Below are 18,986 nucleotides of genomic sequence, written 5' to 3' on the forward strand. Positions count from 1 at the left end.
GCAGCCCCCTCACCCGGCCCCGGGCCAGCAGCCGCCCCCACCACCTCCTGCCAAGCCACAGCAGGTCATCCAGCACCACCCCTCGCCCCGGCACCACAAATCGGACCCCTACTCCACAGGTAAGTGGCCCCACTCTGGGGGTGGGGTAGGAGCCCCAAGAAGCCAGAACTTCAGGCTAGGAGGACCCAGAACTGAGCCTGGAGGCCCCGGGTGGCTGGGGGGGTGGGTGTTGGTGCTTACAGAGTGTCCTGCATCGTTAGCCTTTGAGCCACGGGCACAGCACAACCAGGCTCTCCTGGCCCTTCTCGTGGAACTCGCAGTTGGAACACTTTGACCAGTGGGACCATCCTGGGATGGAGGCTGGGATAGTACGTGATCTACTTCTGGGCATCCAGAAGGGGTTCCTGGAGGAGGCGGCCAGAGGACCAGCAGGAGCTAGTTTGGCAAACGGTGGGGTGTGTGGCCTGGTGGAAGTGGGCTCACCTGGCGTGGCGGCTACTTGGGCGCAGCAGGCCCTGCCCTCAGATGGCAAGGACCCTGGCAGAGTAGGGTCTGCGGGGATAATGAGGTGTGAAGCTCGGGGCCCAGCTGGGCCTGTTCCTGCCCTGGTTGTCAGGAGGCCCTTGCTCTTTCACCCTTTTGGCCCTTGTTTTCTAAGTGGCTGTAACCGGAGTGTTCACTGCGGTCTCATGACGTGGCGATAGGCAGGGGTCAGGCTGAGGTTACCGACTGCAGCAGGATGGTCCGTGTGGCCCGTCTTTTGGGGGCACCAGGGTATACACCCTGCATGTCAGCCAGCCATGGGGTGGAACCGTGATGGCTCCTGACCCAGAGGCAGCAGCCAGTGCCAAGTGGCCTGCTGCATGTGAGAGCTGAGAGCAGCTGTGTGGCCTCTCCAGGATACTGTCGGCATCAATTCCGGCAGCTGTGCAGGTGCCCTGTCCCCACCCTCCAGCGAGGCCAGGTGTTCTGGGGGCCTATGTGTGGTAAGGGTCCTTAGGAAATGTCAGCACTGGGATGTGCCACTGGCCCAGCCTTCCTTGGAGCCCCTGGGCCTCACGTGGATCACAAACAGCCATGAGGGTGGAGCCAGCTGGAGGCTGGGGCCCAAGGCCAGTGTTTGAGTCCCAAGGAGGCTCAGTGCCCAGGTGCCCGGGTTTGTGGGGCCGCCCTTGAGCAGCTGGCCTCATTTCTGAGTGCTAGGAGGAAGAGACAGCAGGCCAGTACATCCTGCAGACCTCAGACCTGACAGCTTGGCAGGCTGGAGGAGGGGACGCCAGGCTCCACGGCTGGGATCAGGGCTGGGACTGTTGAGCCAAGTCACAGAGAGCTGGTGCTGGGTCTCTGGGATCCGGAGACTCCTCGCTCTAGAGGGGAAGGGTAAACAGGGCCCAGCCAACCTGCCATCGGGCTCTGCGCCAGGCCTGTTGAGGACTTCAAGGTGTCTGTCCTGGCACACTAGCTAGGGGCCAGGTCGTGGGGGTGGTCACCAGAGGGGCCATCACACAGTCCAGGTTCAACGGCTCCGTGTGGTGGCAGGAACAGGACCACAGGTGGCGGTCAGGCTGCCGAGGGGTATTTGTCCAGGTCGAGGGTGGACGCAGCATCCACTAATGTAGCCCCTACTAACGCAACCTGGGCTCTTCATCAAGGAGCTGAGGTGTTAGGTGTGAATTCTTTCTTATTCTGCACAGGATGGCCAGCCCTGGGGCGGCCTGGCCCTCCTGGCCTCTGTTTGGTGCAGTGGGTGAGCAGGTGGGCCGGCACGTGGGCCCTCTTTCCAAGAGCCACGAGCTCACCAGGACTCGTTTTACCAGCCTGGCAATGACGGAGATATTTCAGGCCCACTCTCAGGTGGGCAGTTGGGTCAGGAAGCAAGACCAAAGGCTGAGGCTGCCTGAGCAATGGCTCCCGCACCCCTTGGTGGATTTATTTGCACAACTGGAATTTAACCCACCATAGAAACATCCAGAGGGCTTTTCAAACATGCAGGTGCTCAGGCCCCACCATAGATCAGGGCCTGGGGCACTAGGCCTTCTGAGTGGCCCTCCCTCCCGGTGCGAGGGTGACTGCCCCCTCCTGGGTCCAGGAGCTTCTGAGGACTGGGCCAGGACTAACCAGGCAGACAGCTGCCCCAGGGCAAAGGGACCACCTGTCCCCTCTAGTTCCAGTTTTCTCCTGGTACCTCCTCGTCTGCTGTGCTGACTTGCTCCCTATGTGCTCTCCTAGGTCACCTCCGTGAAGCCCCCTCCCCGCTTATGATACATTCCCCCCAGATGCCACCGTTCCAGACCCTGACCCACCAGTCCCCGCCCCAGCAGAACGTCCAGCCTAAGAAGCAGGTAACAGGCAGGGCGGGGCTGCTGCGTCCAGGGCTACCTGCGGGCCGGGGCTGCTCGCTCGCCTCACCGCCGGCCCGTGCCCCCCAGGAGCTGCGCGCCGCTTCCGTGGTCCAGTCCCAGCCACTGGTGGTGGTGAAGGAGGAGAAGATGCACTCGCCTATTGTCCGCAGTGAGCCCTTCAGCCCTGCGCTGCGGCCAGAGCCCCCCAAGCACCCGGAGAACATTAAGGCGCCCGGCCACCTGCCCCAGCGTGAGTCCGCACTCCGGCCCCCTGCCCCACCCTGCCCCCCAGGAAGGCACCCTGGCCCATGGGCTCCCTGTGTTCCAGGGCCAGAGCTGAAGCCCGTGGACACTGGGAGGCCTGTGGCCCGGCCCCCTGAGCAGAATGCACCGCCACCAGGGGCCTCTGACAAGGACAAGCAGAAACAGGAGCCCAAGACACCAGTCGCTCCCAAAAAGGTAGGGATGGGGGCTGTGAATGTGCCCTGAGCCCCTGAGCCTCTCACAGCAAGGCTCCTCTGCCTCACTGGTCACCAAGCCGCCATGACCATAGCGCTCTCTGCCCACAGGATCTGAAAATTAAGAACATGGGCTCCTGGGCCAGCCTGGTGCAGAAGCATCCGACCACCCCGTCCTCCACAGCCAAGTCTTCAAGCGACAGCTTCGAGCAGTTCCGCCGCGCTGCACGGGAGAAGGAGGAGCGCGAGAAGGCCCTGAAGGCGCAGGCTGAGCATGCAGAAAAGGAGAAGGAGCGGCTGCGGCAGGAGCGCATGAGGTGGGTGTGGGGCACGGGGACATAAGGCACAGGAGCACATGAGGTGGGCACAGGGATGTGGGATACAGGGGGGCATGGGGTCATGGGACACGGGGTCATGGGACACAGGGTCACGGCACAGGGCATGGAGCACAGGGGCGTGGTCCAGGACATCTAACCAGGCCCCCTGCTTTCTTACTCAGGAGCCGTGAGGATGAGGATGCACTGGAGCAGGCCCGACGTGCCCATGAGGAGGCGCGCCGGCGCCAGGAGCAGCAGCAGCAGCAGCAGCAGCAGCAACGGCAGGAACAGCAGCAGCAGCAGGCAGCTGCTGTGGCTGCCACTGCCCCCCAGGCCCAGAGCTCCCAGCCCCAGTCCATGCTGGACCAGCAGCGGGAGCTAGCCCGGAAGCGCGAGCAGGAGCGGAGGCGCCGGGAAGCGGTGAGTGGAGGGGCCAGGTGTTGGCCCCAGAGAGGGGCAGGTGAGCGGGTGTCCCTGCAGTTGGTACCTGGCCTAGCACTACCTGTGTGTTTGCACCATGCCAGCCTCTGGGGCCTCAGGTGGCTCAAGCAGCTCCAGTGGAGGTGGCCCCAGTTCAGGGAGGTTCCAGGGTATGGGGGATATGGGGATAAGTAGTCTTGGAGCAGCTTCGAGAACAGGACCTCACATGTCACTCCCTCCCTTCTCTCCCACAGATGGCAGCTACCATTGACATGAATTTCCAGAGTGACCTATTGTCAATATTTGAAGAAAATCTTTTCTGAGAACACCTGGGTGACTTCTGACTTTGATTTTATGGCAAAACGTCAACTCTTGTAGTGTTAGGGGTGGCAGTGGCAGCAGCGGGGCGGTGCAGTGGTGGCGAGGCATCTCCGGTCCTGGCCATTCTGCATGCTTTGCCCGGGCAGGCCTGAGGGTAGCGAGGGCCACAGGGCCTGTCTGCCTTACCGCTGCCGGACACACGGATGCGCGCAGAGCACGCCTCCCACGAGCACGAGCTGCCGGACCCCGGGCCGCGGCCTCCTCGCCAAATGTCCGCACCGTGTGCACATGACACCGTTGCCACCACTGCGACAGTCTTCTGTCCACAAGAATGGGACACCAGGACGCCTTGCCTGCAGGAGTCCCTCCCACTCCGCCACGCCGCCTGGGAGCCCAGGGCAGGCCCACGAGCTGGGGGCACTGGGTGAGGCCCACCCCCCGCCAGCACTGACTTTGCCTTGAACAGACGCCCCCCCGCCCCCACGAGCCTTTAACCGAGAGCCGCTCTCTGTAAGTGTTCGCTTGTGCAAAAGGGAATCGTGCCGTGGAGCCACGTGTCCATGGCTACCGGAGCGCGGGCCCGCCTGCCCGCCCGGGGAGCAAGGCCACCAACCAAAGTCAGTCCCTTCCCACCTGTATTTCTGTTTTTGTTTTTTTTTCTATATATATATTTTTCGTTGGATTCTATTTTATTTTTAATTCTCTTCTTCTCCAGACACAATGGCACTGCTTCTCTCTGAAATGGTGTGGCCGTCCCTCCGCGCTGTGGCCCCACGCGCTGTGGGTAGTATGTGACCGTGGACGTGTTGTATAGTGAACATAGTTGGCATATAATTGTTCGAAGTTTGTTGGTGACTCCACCAAACTTGGTGTAAAAAAAAAAAAAAAACAAAACTCCACAAAAAAAACACACAAAACACAAAAAAACTGCTTATATTTTACTCAGTTTCAAACTTTTATTAGTCTATTTTTTAATTATAAGACCAGAAAGGTGCGTTTTCTTTTCCTTTTTTTGGTTTCTGTTTTTGTTTTTTCCCACTGCCTTCGTTGGCTTCTTTGTTTTTTAAGTCAATTCTGTTTGCGTTGTTTTTTTACTGGGAAAGGCAGGGCCGGGGGCCAAGATAGGCAGTGGGGCTGGAGCCACAGACTGAACCCCCGCCCCGCCCCAGTGACCACCCTTGCCCCGCTACCCACCTTTTTTTTTTTTTTTTTTAAATTTTACACTTGGAGCCCTCAGTGAATTTCGCGTGCCATGAGAACCCACTCTACACCACGACGCTGGTGCCTCAGTGTTGGCCAAACTCTGGAGTCCCTGACTGGTCTGACTTTAATACGGTGAATATGCATCTGGCCTGTACTGATCATGGAATAAACACATCTCTCTTTTTTAATGCTGGCGTCTCCCGGACGTTTCTTTGTGAACCACCTGTTGCTTAGGCCAGGCCCCGGGCCCCAGACCACCTCTGTCCTAGCATCTCCAGTGGGAGCCACTCAGGGGCTCAGAGCAGCCTACCACCCCCAAAGAATCTGTCAGGAAGCCAGGCCCAGGCCCACGTACCCTGGTCTTCCTGGGGACCTAGGCCCAGCCTGTTGACGTGCTTTGGCAGACCCCAGCCAAACCCCAGACAGTATTCTCCCCTCTGCCTGCCTCCATCCTGGTCCCCCATTTGCCAGAGGATGTGGGCCACCTCCTAACCTGCCCGCCTCACCCTAACTTCTCCTTTCATTTAAGCTCAGGGTTAACCAGATACTTTCAGATGCCCCCCAAAAACAGGATCTCTGCCCCCACATGCACATACACACACACACCCCCATACACCCCTGCCCCAGAGAGCCACCAGGTGGTCCCCTGCCAGTTCCACCTTTGGGCCCACAAGTATACCTTCCCTGACCACATGGGATGTCAGATGGAAATACGGTCGTTTATTCATACACAGAGACTGACCGAAGGGAACGTTTCTAGCACTGTTAATTAACCTGACAGACCTCAGGCCAAGGGCCCCCCATATTCTTGCTGTCCTGGCCTTTTCCCCACCCAACACCTCCTCATATCTCACTGTGCTGGTTCAGGTGTGACTTATGTCTTGCTTCTTTGGGGTTCTTCCATCTCATCTCACCTACTTTTGTGTCCCTTGTTTCATTTAGAAACTTCCCCCTGCTGGGTCCAACTGTTTGCTGGAGAAATGGTTTTTTCTGTTCCTTCCCACTAAAGGTTTTTCCTCAGCCACAGCCCTCTCCACACTCACCAGTGGGTGTCTCTCTGAGTTGTAATTAGAACTGGGACCTACTATTTAATTTATCTGGCCATTGCCCAGTCCTATCTGCAGCTCTAGAAATCTTAGTCCTGTACAAAAGAGAACAAGGTGTGTACAAGCCCCCTCTGTACTGACTGTGCACAGATTGCTTGGCCAATAATGATGTCCGTGAACCTGAGACTTGTATTAAACACTTTAGACATTTGTAGAAGGGGATTCATAGACTTTTCACTTATATACTAAAGGTTCTTTTTTTCTTTCTTTTTCTTTTTTTTTTTTTTTTGGTGCAGTTCTCATTGCAAAAATAAACATTTGTACTGAATATAAAGTTACCCTCCTGTGCCTTCTGCTGTCTTTTTGTTTGAAGGTAGAGCTGGGAGAGTGTGGCAGGGTAGGGGGCCAGGGTTGTGTAGCAGAGCAAGAAGGAGGGGTTCCCAGACACCCACCAGTCATGTAGCCAGATGAGAGGACTTAGGAGGGATCCCGGATTCATTAAGTGGGCAGTATACCCAGAAGAAAGCAGGAGCACAGATACGTGCACACGAATGTTCATTGCAGCACTAGTCATAAAAGCCTAAAGGTGGAAACAATCTAAATGCCCATGAACAAATAAATGGATAAATAAATGTACGCACAATGGAATACTACTAGTCCATAAAGAGAAATGAAGTCCTGATGCATGGTACAACGTGGATGAGTCTTGAAAACATTATGCTGCGTGAAATAAATCAGACACACAGAACAGATGTTATATGATTCCACTTACATAGAATAGGCAAAGGCATAAAGACTTTATTTGTGGTTACCAGGGGTGGGGGAGAGGGGGAAAGAGGGAGTCTTTGCTTAGGGGGCACAGAGTTTCTGTTAATGGTGGTAGAATAATTTGGAGTAAGATAGTGTTGATGGTTGCACATGATGAATGTAACTACTAATGTCACTGAATTGTACATGTAAAAATTGTTGAATTGGCAAATGTTACATGTACTTTACCACAATTAAAAAGTACATAGTAAGTCCAGGGAGAACAAATGTTTGTGCAGTATAGGCTAGCCCCTCAGTGGTGCTAATGGTGAACGTGCTCAGCTGCTCACTGAAAGGTTGGAGATTCTCTCCACCCAGAGGTACCTTGGAAGAGAGTCTGGTGATCTGCTTCCCAAAAATCACCCATGGAGAACCTACGAAGCAGAGGTCTACTCTGACACGTGAGGTTGCCACAGGTTGGAATCGACTCCACGGCAGTTGAGTACAATATAAGCAATCGTGGAAGTGAGTTTGATTCTGATAAGCATTGTTTATAGAGGTAGAACAACATGCATTTAAGAAGCCATCCATAGACTTTATCAGGATCCTATGACAGTGTAATGTTTGCAGTCTTGACAAAAGTGTGGATAACGATGGTGGAAGGAGGGTTGACAGGTGACAAAAACAGATGAGTGAGGTGTTCATAGTTAGAGAAAACCAATAGAAAAGTTAAAAATGGCCCAGTGTGGTCCGGTAGTGGTGATGTGGGCAAGATAATATTGCAGCCAGAAGTCAATGGACCACGCCCCAAATCAGTGAGTCGAGAAGTAGCCACAAAAGCACATTTCGAAACCCCATACATCTATGGTCAATTGATTCCCAACAAGTGTACTCAATGGGGAAAGAAGAGTTTTTTCAACAAATGGTCTGGGACAACTGGATCTCCACATGTAAAAGAAGCTGGATCCCTACCTCACACTGTATAAAAAGAATTCAAAATGGACCAAGGACCTAAACATGAGATCTTAAAACTATAAAACTCTTGAAAGAAAACAAGTAATGCTTCAGGATCTAGTTTTCAACAATGGAATCTTAGATGTGACACCAAAAGCACCAGGAGCAAATGACAAAATAGACTACATCAAAATTAAAAACTCGCATGCATCAAAGGACTTAACAAAATGAGGACACAACATACAGATTGGAAGAAAAAAAATTTGGGAACCATGTATCTGACAAGGGTTTAATATCTAGAATGTATAAAGGACTCCTACAACCAAACAACAAAAAGACAAATGACCCAAAAAGTGGACAAAGGACTTCAATAGACATTTCACCAAAGGGCCAAGAAGCACATGAAAAGATGTTCAACATAATTAAGTCATTTGGGAAATGCACATCAAAACCACAATAGATACCACTTCACACACACTGGAATGGCTGTGAAAAAAGGGGAAATAACAAGTGTTTGTGAGGAAGTGGAGAAATTCGAATCCTTATCCCCTGCTGGTGGGATTGTAAAATGACGCAGCTGCTGTGGAAAAGTTTGGTGGTTCCTCAAAAAATAAACAATTACCATATGATCCAGCAATCCCAATCCTAGAATACCCAGAAGACATAAAAGCAGGAACACAGAAACCTGTATGCCAATGTTCATTGTGGTACTTTTCACAATAGCCAAAAGGTAGAAAAAACAGAATGTCCATCAACAGATAAATGGATAAACAAAATGTGGTACATACATACAATGGGATACTACTCAGCCAGTAGGAGAAATGAAGTCCTGATACATGTGACAGTATGGATAGAGCTTGACGACATTATGTGGAGTGAAATAAGTCAGATACAAAAGAGCAAATATTGTATGATCCCACTTATATGAAACAGGCAAATGTATAGAGACAAAAGCTTAGTAGTGGTTACTAAGCGTGGGAGACCACCACTCTTCTGTCAGTTTGTCGTGCTGTGGTGGCTCGAGTAGTGCTGTGATGCTGGAAGCTATGCCACTGGTATTTCAAATACCAGCAGGGTCACCTATGGTGGATAGGTTTAGGTGGAGCTTCCAGACTAAGACAGACTAGGAAGAAGGACCTAGCACGCTACTGCTAAAAACAATTGGCCAGTGAAAACCTTGTGAATAGCAGTGGAACATTGATACAGTGCCAGAAGATGAGCCCTTCAGGTTGGAAGGCACTCAAAATACAACTGGGGAAGAGCTGCCACCTCAGAGTAGAGTCAACCGACCTTAACGATGTGAATGGAATAAAGCTTTCGGGACCTTCATTTGCTCATGTGGCAAGACTCAAAATGAGAAGAAACAGCTGCAAACATCCATTAATAATTGAAATGTGGAATGTACAAAGTATGAATCTAGGAAAATTGGAAGTTGTCAAAAATGAAATGGAACACATAAAGATAAATATCCTAGGCATTAGTGAGCTGAAATGGACTAGTATTGGCCATTTTGAATCGGACAATCATGTGGTCTACTATGCCAGGAATGGCAAAGAGGAACGGCATTACATTCATTGTCAAAAAGAACATTTCAAGATCTGTCCTGAAGTACAATGCTGTCAGTGATAGGATAATATCCATACGCTTATAAGGAAGACCAGTTAATACTATTGTTCAAATTTACGCACCAACCGCTAATGCCAAAGATGAAGAAATTGAAGATTTATACTAATTTCTGCGGTCTGAAATTGACCAAACATGCAATCAAAATATATTGATAATTACTGTTGATTGGAATGTGAAAGCTGGAAACGAAGAAGAAGGACCGGTAGTTGGAAAATACGGCCTTCGTGTTAGAAATGATGCCAGAGATCACATGATAGAATTTTGCAAGACCAACAACTTATTTATTGCAAATACCTTTTTCCAACAACATAAATGGCAACTACACACGTGGATTTCACTGGATGGAAAACATAGGACTTGTTGTTAGGTGCCATCCAGTTGGTTCCAACTCATAGCCACACCAGGTACAACAGAACAAAACAATGCCCCATCCTGTGCCATCCTCACAGTTGTTGTTATGTTCGAGCCCATTGTTGCAGTCATCAGTCCATCTCATTAAGGGTCTTCCTATTTTTTGCTGACCCTCTACTTTACCAAGCATGATGTCCTTCTCCAGGGACTGGTCCCTCCTGATAACATGTCCAAAGTACATTAGATGAGTCTCAACATCCTTGCTTCTAAGGAGCATTCTGGATGTACTTCTTTCAGGACAGATTTGTTCATCCTTCTGGCAGTCCATGGTATATTCAATATTCTTCACCAACACCATAATTCGAAGGCATCACTTCTTTGGTCTTCCTTATTCATCGTCCAGCTTTCACATGCTTATGAGGTGATTGAAAATACCATGGCTTGAGTCACGCACACCTTAGCCCTCAAAGTGACTAAGTAGTCAATAAAACACAGGTAAACATCTTTCTGGTATTCTCTGCTTTCAGCCAAGACCATCTCAAGAACAGGTTTAATGCATTGAACACTAATGACCGAAAACCAGACTAGCTGTGTAATGACATCAAGGACATTATACATTAAGAAAGAAAAAAGGTCATTAAAAAGATGTGAAAGAAAGACCAAAATGGATGTCAGAAGAGACTCTGAAATGTGCTCTTGAATGTAGAGTAGCTAAAGCGAATGGAAGAAGTGATGAAGTAAAAGAGCAGAACAAAAGATTTCAAAGGGTGGCCTGAGAAGACAAAGTAAAATATTATAATGAAATGTGCAAAGATCTGGACTTAGAAAACCAAAAAGGAAGAACACACTTGGCATTTCTCAAGCTGAAACAATTGAAGAAAAAATTCCAGCCCCGAGTTGCAATTTTGAAGAATTCTATAGGCAAAATATTAAATGATGCAGGAAGCATCAAAAGAAGATGGAAAGACTACACAGAATCACTGTACTAAAAAGAATCGGTCTACGTTCACCCCGATTTCAGGAGGTAGCATATGATCAAGAACCAAGGGTACTAAAGGAAGAAGTCCAAGCTGTACTGAAGACTGGCAAAAAACAAGGCTCAGGAATTGATGGAATACCAATTGAGATGTTTCAACAAACAGATGCAGCGCTGGAGGTGCTGACTTGTCTATACCTAGAAATTTGGAAGACAGCTACCTGGCCAGCCGACTGCAAGAGATCCATATTTGTGCCCATTCCAAAGAAAGGTGATCCAACAGAATGCAGAAATTATAGAACAATATCATTAATATCACATGCAAGTAAAATTTTGCTGAAGATCATTCAAAAGTGGTTACAGCAGTACATCAACAGGGAACTGCCAGAAATTCAGGCCAGATTCAGAAGAGGTTGTGGAATGAGGGCTATCATTGCTGATGTCAGATGGATCCTGGATGAAAGCAGAGAATATCAGAAAGATGTTTACCTATGTTTTATTGCAAAGGCATTTGACTGTGTGGATCATAACAAATTATGGATAACATTGCAAAGAATGGGAATTCCAGCACACTTAATTGTGCTCATCTGAAACCTGTACATAGATTAAGAGGCAGTCGTTCAAACAGAACAAGAGGATACTGCATGGTTTACAGTCAGGAAATGTGGGCGTCAGGGTTGTATCCTTTCACCATACTTAGTATGTATGCTGAGCAAATAAGTTAAGAAGCTGGACTATATGAAGAAGCGTCATGGTTTGAGGAAGATTCATTAACAACCTGCGATACGCAGATGACACGACCTTGCTTGCTGAAAGTGAAGAGGACTTGAAACACTTACTGATGAAGATCAAGGACTACAGCCTTCAGTATGGATTACACCTCAACATAAAACAAAAATCCTCACAACTGGACCAATAAGCAACATCATGATAAACGGAGAGAAGACTGAAGTTGTCAAGGATTTCTTTTCACTTGGATCTGCAATCAACACCCATGGAAGCAGCAGTCAGGAAATCAAACGATATATTGCATAAGCAAATCTGCTGCAAAAGACCTCTTTAGCAAATGTGCAGCAAAAGACCTCTTTAAAGTGTTAAATAGCAAAGAAGTCACTTTGAGGACTAAGGTGTGCCTGACCCAAGCCATGGTATTTTCAATTGTTTCATATGCGTGCAAAAGCTGGACATTGAATAAGGAAGACCAAACAAGAATTGACACCTTTGAATTATGGTGAATTATGGTGTTGGGGAAGAGCAGTGCGCTTAACAACAAGGTAGGAGAGAGGTGGTTGGGGGCATCATTGCTTAGTGGTCACTGATTTTCTGTTAATTATGGTGGAATGATTTGGAAAAGGTTACTGGTAATGGTTGCACAACATGATGAATGTAATCAATGCCACTTAATTGTGCATGTAAAAATTCTTGAATTGACAAATGTTATATATTTATTTTACCACAATTTAAAAAAGGGGGGAGGACACATTTAGAGACACCTAGGTCACCATCAGAAGACAGCTAAAAGCGTTCAAAGTTGCTGCCAGGGCGGCGAGGAGAGGCGGGCAGATGTAAATCCTTGTGAACTGTTTATCCAACTGACAGCCTTTGCGCAAATGACTTATCTCCAGTCTCAGGCTGTTATAATGGTACCTAACCTTCATAGGGTTGCTATGCGGGTTAAACGATGGGTGTCCCCAAAATGATTAGAAAATGTCACTCTTTAACCCGATGACCTTGGAGGATGCTGCAACCGAGAAAAGAAATCCGGCCTTCCAGTTGCAGGGACTGGGTTGTTACCTGGGCCCCGCCCCGCAGGCTCCGCCCCCTCAGTCACATTTCCGCCCCCATTGGCCGTTTCTGTCTCCGCCACGCCCCCAGCATCTGTCGATTGGCTCCTGGGTCAGGACCTGTCCTCTGCAGAAGAACTGTACGCTGCTCTCCAATCACAGCTGTGCAGAGGTAGGCCGGGACCGAGGCCGCCGGAGCCGCCGTTGGGACCAGGGCTGGTGAAGGTGCTGCGGAGCGTTCGGAGCCAGGCCGAGGGGAAGGTCGCGCGCTGCGGGGCGGGCAGCTCCCGAGGGGTGGTTTCCGGGCTTCCCGATGTCTGCCAGCCCGCGGCGACAGCCCTCCTACCCTCCTAGCCTCAGCTACGGCTCTACCTGTCCTTGTCCTTCCGCTTCCGCGTCCCGCCCTACCACCGTCACAGGCGCCGGGCCCTGCCCCGTCCCATTAGTCCCGCCCCTCATCCTGCCTAAGCCACGACCCCTACAATGCTGCTTGACCAGGTTGTGCCCACGTTTCTATGCCTAGGCCCCGCCCTCCGCTTCAGGTTCCACTCATTTCACCCAGGGCGCCCGTTTGTCGAGGCCTAGAATCTCCCCCACCTATCCACCTGCTGAGTAGTCCTGCTAGGCTCCGCCCTTTCTCATTTCCCGCCCCGCCTGTTTGGACCCCACCCACTGTTTTGGTCCAGCTGCCTAATAGGCCCTGCCCCACCTCTCTAGGCATCTCCCACTTTCTAACCCCGCCCCGCCTTCTGGACCCCTTCCGCTGATCTAGCCCCGCTACCTGCTACGCACTGGCACGCCTTTCTTGGGCACGCCGACTGTCCTACGACCGCATCCCTCCCAGGCTCCTCCCCAGCCGCAACAGCCGGGTCCACTAGACCCGCCCCATTCCGCAGGCCCCGTCCCCAGCCCGCAAGCCCGGCTCCAGCGCCCCAGTCCTGTTCCCTGTCCCGGTCGCGCCCAGGTGCGTACCTAGCACTTAGGTGATAAGCGCACCCCGGCGGTTCGGTCTGAGCTACCCCCTTGTCCCCCACTGCGTCCCGCAAGCCTCACGGCACGGAAGGGCCACAGAGCAAGGGAGAGGAGTTTCGAAGCCCTGACCCTGCCTCGCCGTGGTCCCCGAGAGTGGCGACATGCCAGAGCTCGTGGTGACTGCTCTCTTGGCACCGTCACGCCTCACGCTGAAGTTGCTCCGCGCCTTGATGTGGAGCCTGGTGTTCTCGGCGGCATTGGTGGCCGCGGCCGTGTACAGCTGCATCGCGCTGACCCACGTGCTGTGCCGGCCGCGGCGCGGCTGCTGCGGGCGCCCTCGGTGCGTCTTTCCAGCCTGCCTGAGCGACCCCTCGCTGGGTGAGCACGACTTCCTGACCCTCCAGGTGAGCGCGCGGAGGGCCGTTGGGCCGCGGGGGTCGGTGAGCCACGGGCGCGGGGAGGCCCTGGCGACCCAGGGCAAGGGGCTCGGGCTCACCCCCGCACCCTCTCGCAGAGCTCGGGCCTGCGCCTGCACTATGTCTCCGCCGGACGCGGCAATGGGCCCCTCATGCTGTTTCTGCACGGCTTCCCAGAAAACTGGTACGACTGGGGCCAACCGTGGAGGAGAGAGGGAGGTGCGGGGGCATGGAGCTCGAACCGTCGGGGCACCCAGGAGGCAGGGACGAGGGCAGGGGGGCGCAGAGCGAAGAGGACTCTGGTGGGGCACCGGAGACAGGGAGAGGCTGAGATGGACGCACGCACGAAGAAGGGGGCGCATGGGGACAAGAGTCAGGGGCACACGGGGACAAGAGTCTGGGCCGGGACACACGGGGACGGAAGAAGGCCCTCAGGGGTGGGACAAAGGAGTATCGAGGTGAGGCTGCACTGCATCGGAGGTGCAGCCGGCCTCGCCTGACCTTCCCCTTCCTCCTTTCTGGGAAGTTCAGCGCTGGAAGGTGGGGTTGCCAAAGTCCCCTGCTGGGCGGAGGGCAGCGGTGCACCCCACCCCAGAGGCTCTGACTCAACCTCTCTCTTCGCCCCGCTCGTCTGTCAGGTTCTCCTGGCGCTACCAGCTCCGGGAGTTCCAGAGCCGCTTCCATGTCGTGGCTGTGGACATGCGTGGCTACCGGCCCTCAGATGCTCCTGGAGATGTGGATTGCTACACCACCGACCTGCTGATGGTGGACATCCAGGATGTCATCTTGGGCCTGGGTGGGTGGGGCAGGCCAGCGGACATGCCCTCATCCTGCGCACTCCTCTCCCTTGTGCTTCCTGCATGCAGGGCTGCAACTCCCACCCTTGGCCCAGCCCTACCTACTCCTCAATTAAACCAGTTCCTCTGGCCCCCAGGTTACTCCAAGTGTGTGCTTGTGGGCCACGACTGGGGCGGGTTCCTGGCCTGGAATTTCTCCATCTACTACCCAGCACTGGTGGAGCGGCTGGTGGTGGCCAGCGCTGCCCCCATGTCTGTGTACCAAGGTACGTGGGGAGTCCAGGTGGCCTAATGTGCCTGTGTGAAGGGGGTGTGTGTCTCTGTCTGTGCTTCTCCACCCGTCAGCACGCAGGAGCTGGAGTCACAATGCTGACCCCAAAAGGCGGTGGTCCCTCTCCTCATGGTGCTCCCAATCTGAAATCCATGACAGCCCATCAGAGTCACCCACACTTTTTGAGCACTTACAGATAACCACTGCTCTGATAAGGACCCTGCACACATTAACCTACATATGCTTCCTGTGCTGATGAAAGTGTTGGGGAAACTGAGGCACAGAGAGGTGGAATGGCTTTCTTCTGGCAGGGAAGACATAGATAACTAAGCACTCCAATAGCATAAGATGTGTCTCTGGCTACCCAGTGTCTGTCCCATCACCTGATTTTAATTCTCTCTCTCTTTGCCTCTTGCTCTCTGTGTCCATCTCTCTCTTTGTCTCTATCTGTTTCTCCCCATCACCATCTCTCTCTCTCTGAGTTTCTTTTACTCCTTTTGTTAATCTGTCTCTGTCTCTTGGTGTCTGTCTCTTTTTCTATCTCTAAGTGATTCTTTTACTTCCTTTGTTTATCTATCTTTCTCTGTCTCTCTGTCTCCTCACTGTATTTCTCCTTCTCTAAGTGTATTTTTTTACCCCTTCTGTCTCTCTCCCTCCCTCCCTAGTCTCCATCTCTGTCTGTTTCTTCTTGTGGTTTCTTATCTCTCTCCCCCTCTAGATTCCAACTGCCCAAGAGGGAGGATTTTTGTGAGTCTTTTTCCCTGCTGTTTTCCTGTCTATAACAGGGCCTGGCACCCAGTAAGTGCCCAATAAATGTTTGTGAATGCAGCAGGAGAAACACATCCAGCCTGGGCAGGGAAAGACCCCTGGGGTTGTGGGAGGGAAGCTGGGAGGCACTCCTGTTGCAGAGGGAGGCCCAGTATTTCATGAGTACCACTTGGCTGGGGAGGTGCAAGGGTCTGGGCTGGGGGAGTGTCGAGTGTCCCTGCAGGCTCAGGCAGCAGTGGCACTCCTGGGTGTTGGCATGCCTGTGCTCCAGGCCTGGGTGTGTGTGGGGTGCAGGGGTGTGGTACTACCTTAGGCCTCAAGTCTGCCTTGCCCTCTCCCCCACCAGACTACTCCCTACGTCACATCAGCCAGCTCTTCCGTTCCCACTATATGTTCCTATTCCAGCTTCCTTGGCTGCCTGAGAAGTTGCTCTCCATGTCTGACTTCCAGGTGCTGTGGGGTGAAGATCTAGGGGACGGGGTAGTCAGTTGGGTCTGGGTGGGCAGGACACGGAAGCCAATCTTACTGTGTGCCCAGATCCTGAAAACGATCTTCACCCACTCCAAGACGGGTATCCCACGTGTGACCCTCCATGAGATCGAGGCCTTCCTCTACAGCTTCACGCAGGCTGGTGGCCTCGTGGGGCCCCTCAACTACTACCGGAACATCTTCAGGTGAGATCTGTCCCAGGGAAGAAGTTAAGGAGTTTTGTGGGGTGTGATAGGGAGACAGCCTATCTACCTGTCTGTCTTGGCCACAGAAACTTCCCCCTGGAGCCCCAAGAATTGTCTACGCGCACACTGCTGCTATGGGGGGAGAAGGACATCTACTTGGAGCCGGGGCTGGTGGGTGCCGTTGGTAGCCGCTTCGTGCCGGGCCGGCTAGAGGCCCACATCCTGCCAGACGTGGGGCACTGGGTCCCACAGAGCAACCCCGAAGAGATGCATCAGTACATGTGGGCCTTCCTACGAGACCTACTGGACTAGCGATCCTCTCTCACCTCACTCATTGGCCTGCCTAGGCACACAGCACACAGACACTCAGGAGCACACACCTGTGGCATCCATGTGTGCATGTGCCTGGGATTCCACACAGTGTCCATGCACACAGACACAGGAACACACACCGCAATATATACATGCTTGGGAGTCCACACAGCATGCATGCATGTATGTAGGCAGTCAAGAACACACACCCATTTTGTGCATGCACCTGGGAGTCCACACAATGACATCATGCAAACACTCAGAAGCACACACTTGCTTCGTGTATGAGTGTGCCTGGGAGTCCACACAACATACATGCACGTGGACACTCAGGAACACACACCTGCTGCATGAGTGTGTGTGTCTGGGAGTCCTCCACTCAGTGTACATGCACACACTCAGGAACATACACTCGCAGCATGTGTGTGTATGTACCTGGGAGTTCACACAACATGCGTGCACACAGACACTCAGGAATACACACCTGTTGTGTGCATGTGTGCACCTGAGAGTCCACACAACATACATGCACACAGACACTCAGGAACACACACTTGTGGCATGTGTTTGTGTGTACCCAGGAGTCCATATAACATACATGCATGTGGACATGCAGTGACACACACCTGCTGTGTGTGTGCATGCACTGGGAGTCCACACAATGTACATGAATGAGTGGACTCCTGGATCGTGCACAGGCCTGGAACTCCTGGGTTGCACACAAGTGCGTCTGTGCATTCACTCAGCTACACCTGCCCATATACTTACCCACCAGCAAGTGTGAGCAAGCACTTTGACCCTAGGAATCAGGTACATCTCCTCCATGGAGCTGAATGCTGCGACTGGGTGTCCCACGTCTCCCTTCTTGGATCCCCACTGTTCTCCTTGCCAAAACTGGCCCCCCATGGCTGCACAAACCGTAAACTAAAACCTTCCTGTTCCTGGCTTCCATCTCCAGTCTGGGTCTTCAGCTGAATGCTGCACTGTCCAATAGAATAACTGTTAGCCGCATCGGGCTACCTCAATTTCAATGTAAGTTAATTAAAATGAAATAAAATTAAAAATTCAGTTCTGCAGTCCCACCAGCCATATTTCAAGTGCTCAATAGTCACACTTCCATCAGGCAAGGTCACACTGGATGGTGTCTTAAGCTGGGTTCTCTAGAAAAGCAAAACCAGTAAAGTGTATAAATATATATAGAGAGAGATTTATATCAAAGAAATGGCTCACACAGTTGTAGAGACTGGAATGTCCCAAGTCTGTAGACTTCTCCTGATTCACGTAGCCACAGGGGCTGGCGAACCCGAGATCGGCAGGTCAGAGAGCAGAGCTCTTGCTCACAGGCTGTGAAGATGGATGAATCCCAAGACTGGCAGGCAAGACAACAGTTAAGCTGCTAGCTCAAGTCCCAGGAACTGGAGGTCAGACAAACAAGATCCAGCTTCAGGAAAAAGCAAAAGCCCATGAGCCTTGCCAGAAAGTCCACTTATGTTGGATGCAGGCTACACCCCCAAGGAAACTCCTTTTCAACTTATTGGCTACTCAAAGCAGGTCCCTTCATGGAGGTGATCACGTTATATCAAATCTCATCATGGAAGTGATCACATCATCATATGACTGCCAGACTACATGATAACTGCCAAACCACTGAGAATCATGACCCAGCCAAGCTGACACACAATCTTATCACAATCCAACCCTTGTCAACTTGGCATCTGTGCACATCTCCTTAAACCATACATAATCTCTGAATAAAGACAATTATAAAGTCATACTTGCACCTAACATGATACAACTAACACACAGACAACCGAAAATGTACTAGCCCTGTTTATATCTTATATTTTATAAATGAAGAAAACAAAAATAACTGATGCACACGTACAAGGCAGAAGTACTCATAACAATTACAGTCGTTGCTTCTGCAACTGGTCACATGGTCATAACTGGTATTTAGAACTACCTTCTTCCACACTCGTTCCATATTCCTTTTGCCCTCAGCAAGCCCTCAGCTGGTTGTCGTTCTTTGCCTGGTGGGGTGACCCAAACCTTTATTCCTGAAGGGTCTGGGCCATTAGTAGTCGTGTTAGAATTAGGTTGCTATAGTTTTCCATTGACTTTAACAATGGCATGGTAGTACTAAGAGACATCCTAAGGGATCTCCTGCATTCCAGACATACTCTTCACCCTCATTATATAATATCAATCTGATTTCCTCTTGGTAATCAGTA

General features: G+C 51.7%; 2 protein-coding genes across 2 annotated transcripts in view; both read left to right on the forward strand.

The window, feature by feature from the left end:
- BRD4 (bromodomain containing 4) overlaps nt 1-4,127 on the forward strand; it is a 79,563-nt gene extending 75,436 nt beyond the window's left edge. Inside the window, 7 exon segments of the mRNA XM_023738775.1 lie at nt 1-119; nt 2,230-2,342; nt 2,430-2,592; nt 2,671-2,801; nt 2,912-3,117; nt 3,300-3,537; nt 3,792-4,127. The exon segment at nt 1-119 is cut by the window's left edge and continues 160 nt beyond it. Of these exon segments, the coding sequence (XP_023594543.1) occupies nt 1-119; nt 2,230-2,342; nt 2,430-2,592; nt 2,671-2,801; nt 2,912-3,117; nt 3,300-3,537; nt 3,792-3,860 (1,039 nt within the window). The 3' untranslated portion in view covers nt 3,861-4,127.
- Nucleotides 4,128-13,678: 9,551 nt separating this feature from the next.
- On the forward strand, nt 13,679-17,271 carry EPHX3 (epoxide hydrolase 3). Its single transcript, XM_004384444.2, has 7 exons — nt 13,679-13,921; nt 14,032-14,117; nt 14,572-14,729; nt 14,868-14,996; nt 16,116-16,219; nt 16,307-16,443; nt 16,530-17,271. Exons 1-7 carry the CDS (start codon nt 13,679-13,681, stop codon nt 16,753-16,755), a joined length of 1,083 nt encoding a protein of 360 aa, XP_004384501.1. The 3' UTR covers nt 16,756-17,271.
- Nucleotides 17,272-18,986: the final 1,715 nt, after the last annotated feature.

Source organism: Trichechus manatus, unplaced genomic scaffold (genome assembly GCF_000243295.1).
Source record: "Trichechus manatus latirostris isolate Lorelei unplaced genomic scaffold, TriManLat1.0 scaffold00122, whole genome shotgun sequence".
Lineage (NCBI taxonomy): Eukaryota > Metazoa > Chordata > Mammalia > Sirenia > Trichechidae > Trichechus > Trichechus manatus.

Coding starts and splice junctions, on each gene's coding strand:
- EPHX3 (XM_004384444.2), top strand. CDS start 13,679: ATGCCAGAGCTCGTGGTGACTGCTCTCTTGGCACCGTCACGCCTCACG. Junction 13,922..14,031: donor ACGACTTCCTGACCCTCCAG/GTGAGCGCGCGG, acceptor ACCCTCTCGCAG/AGCTCGGGCCTGCGCCTGCA. Junction 14,118..14,571: donor CACGGCTTCCCAGAAAACTG/GTACGACTGGGG, acceptor CTCGTCTGTCAG/GTTCTCCTGGCGCTACCAGC.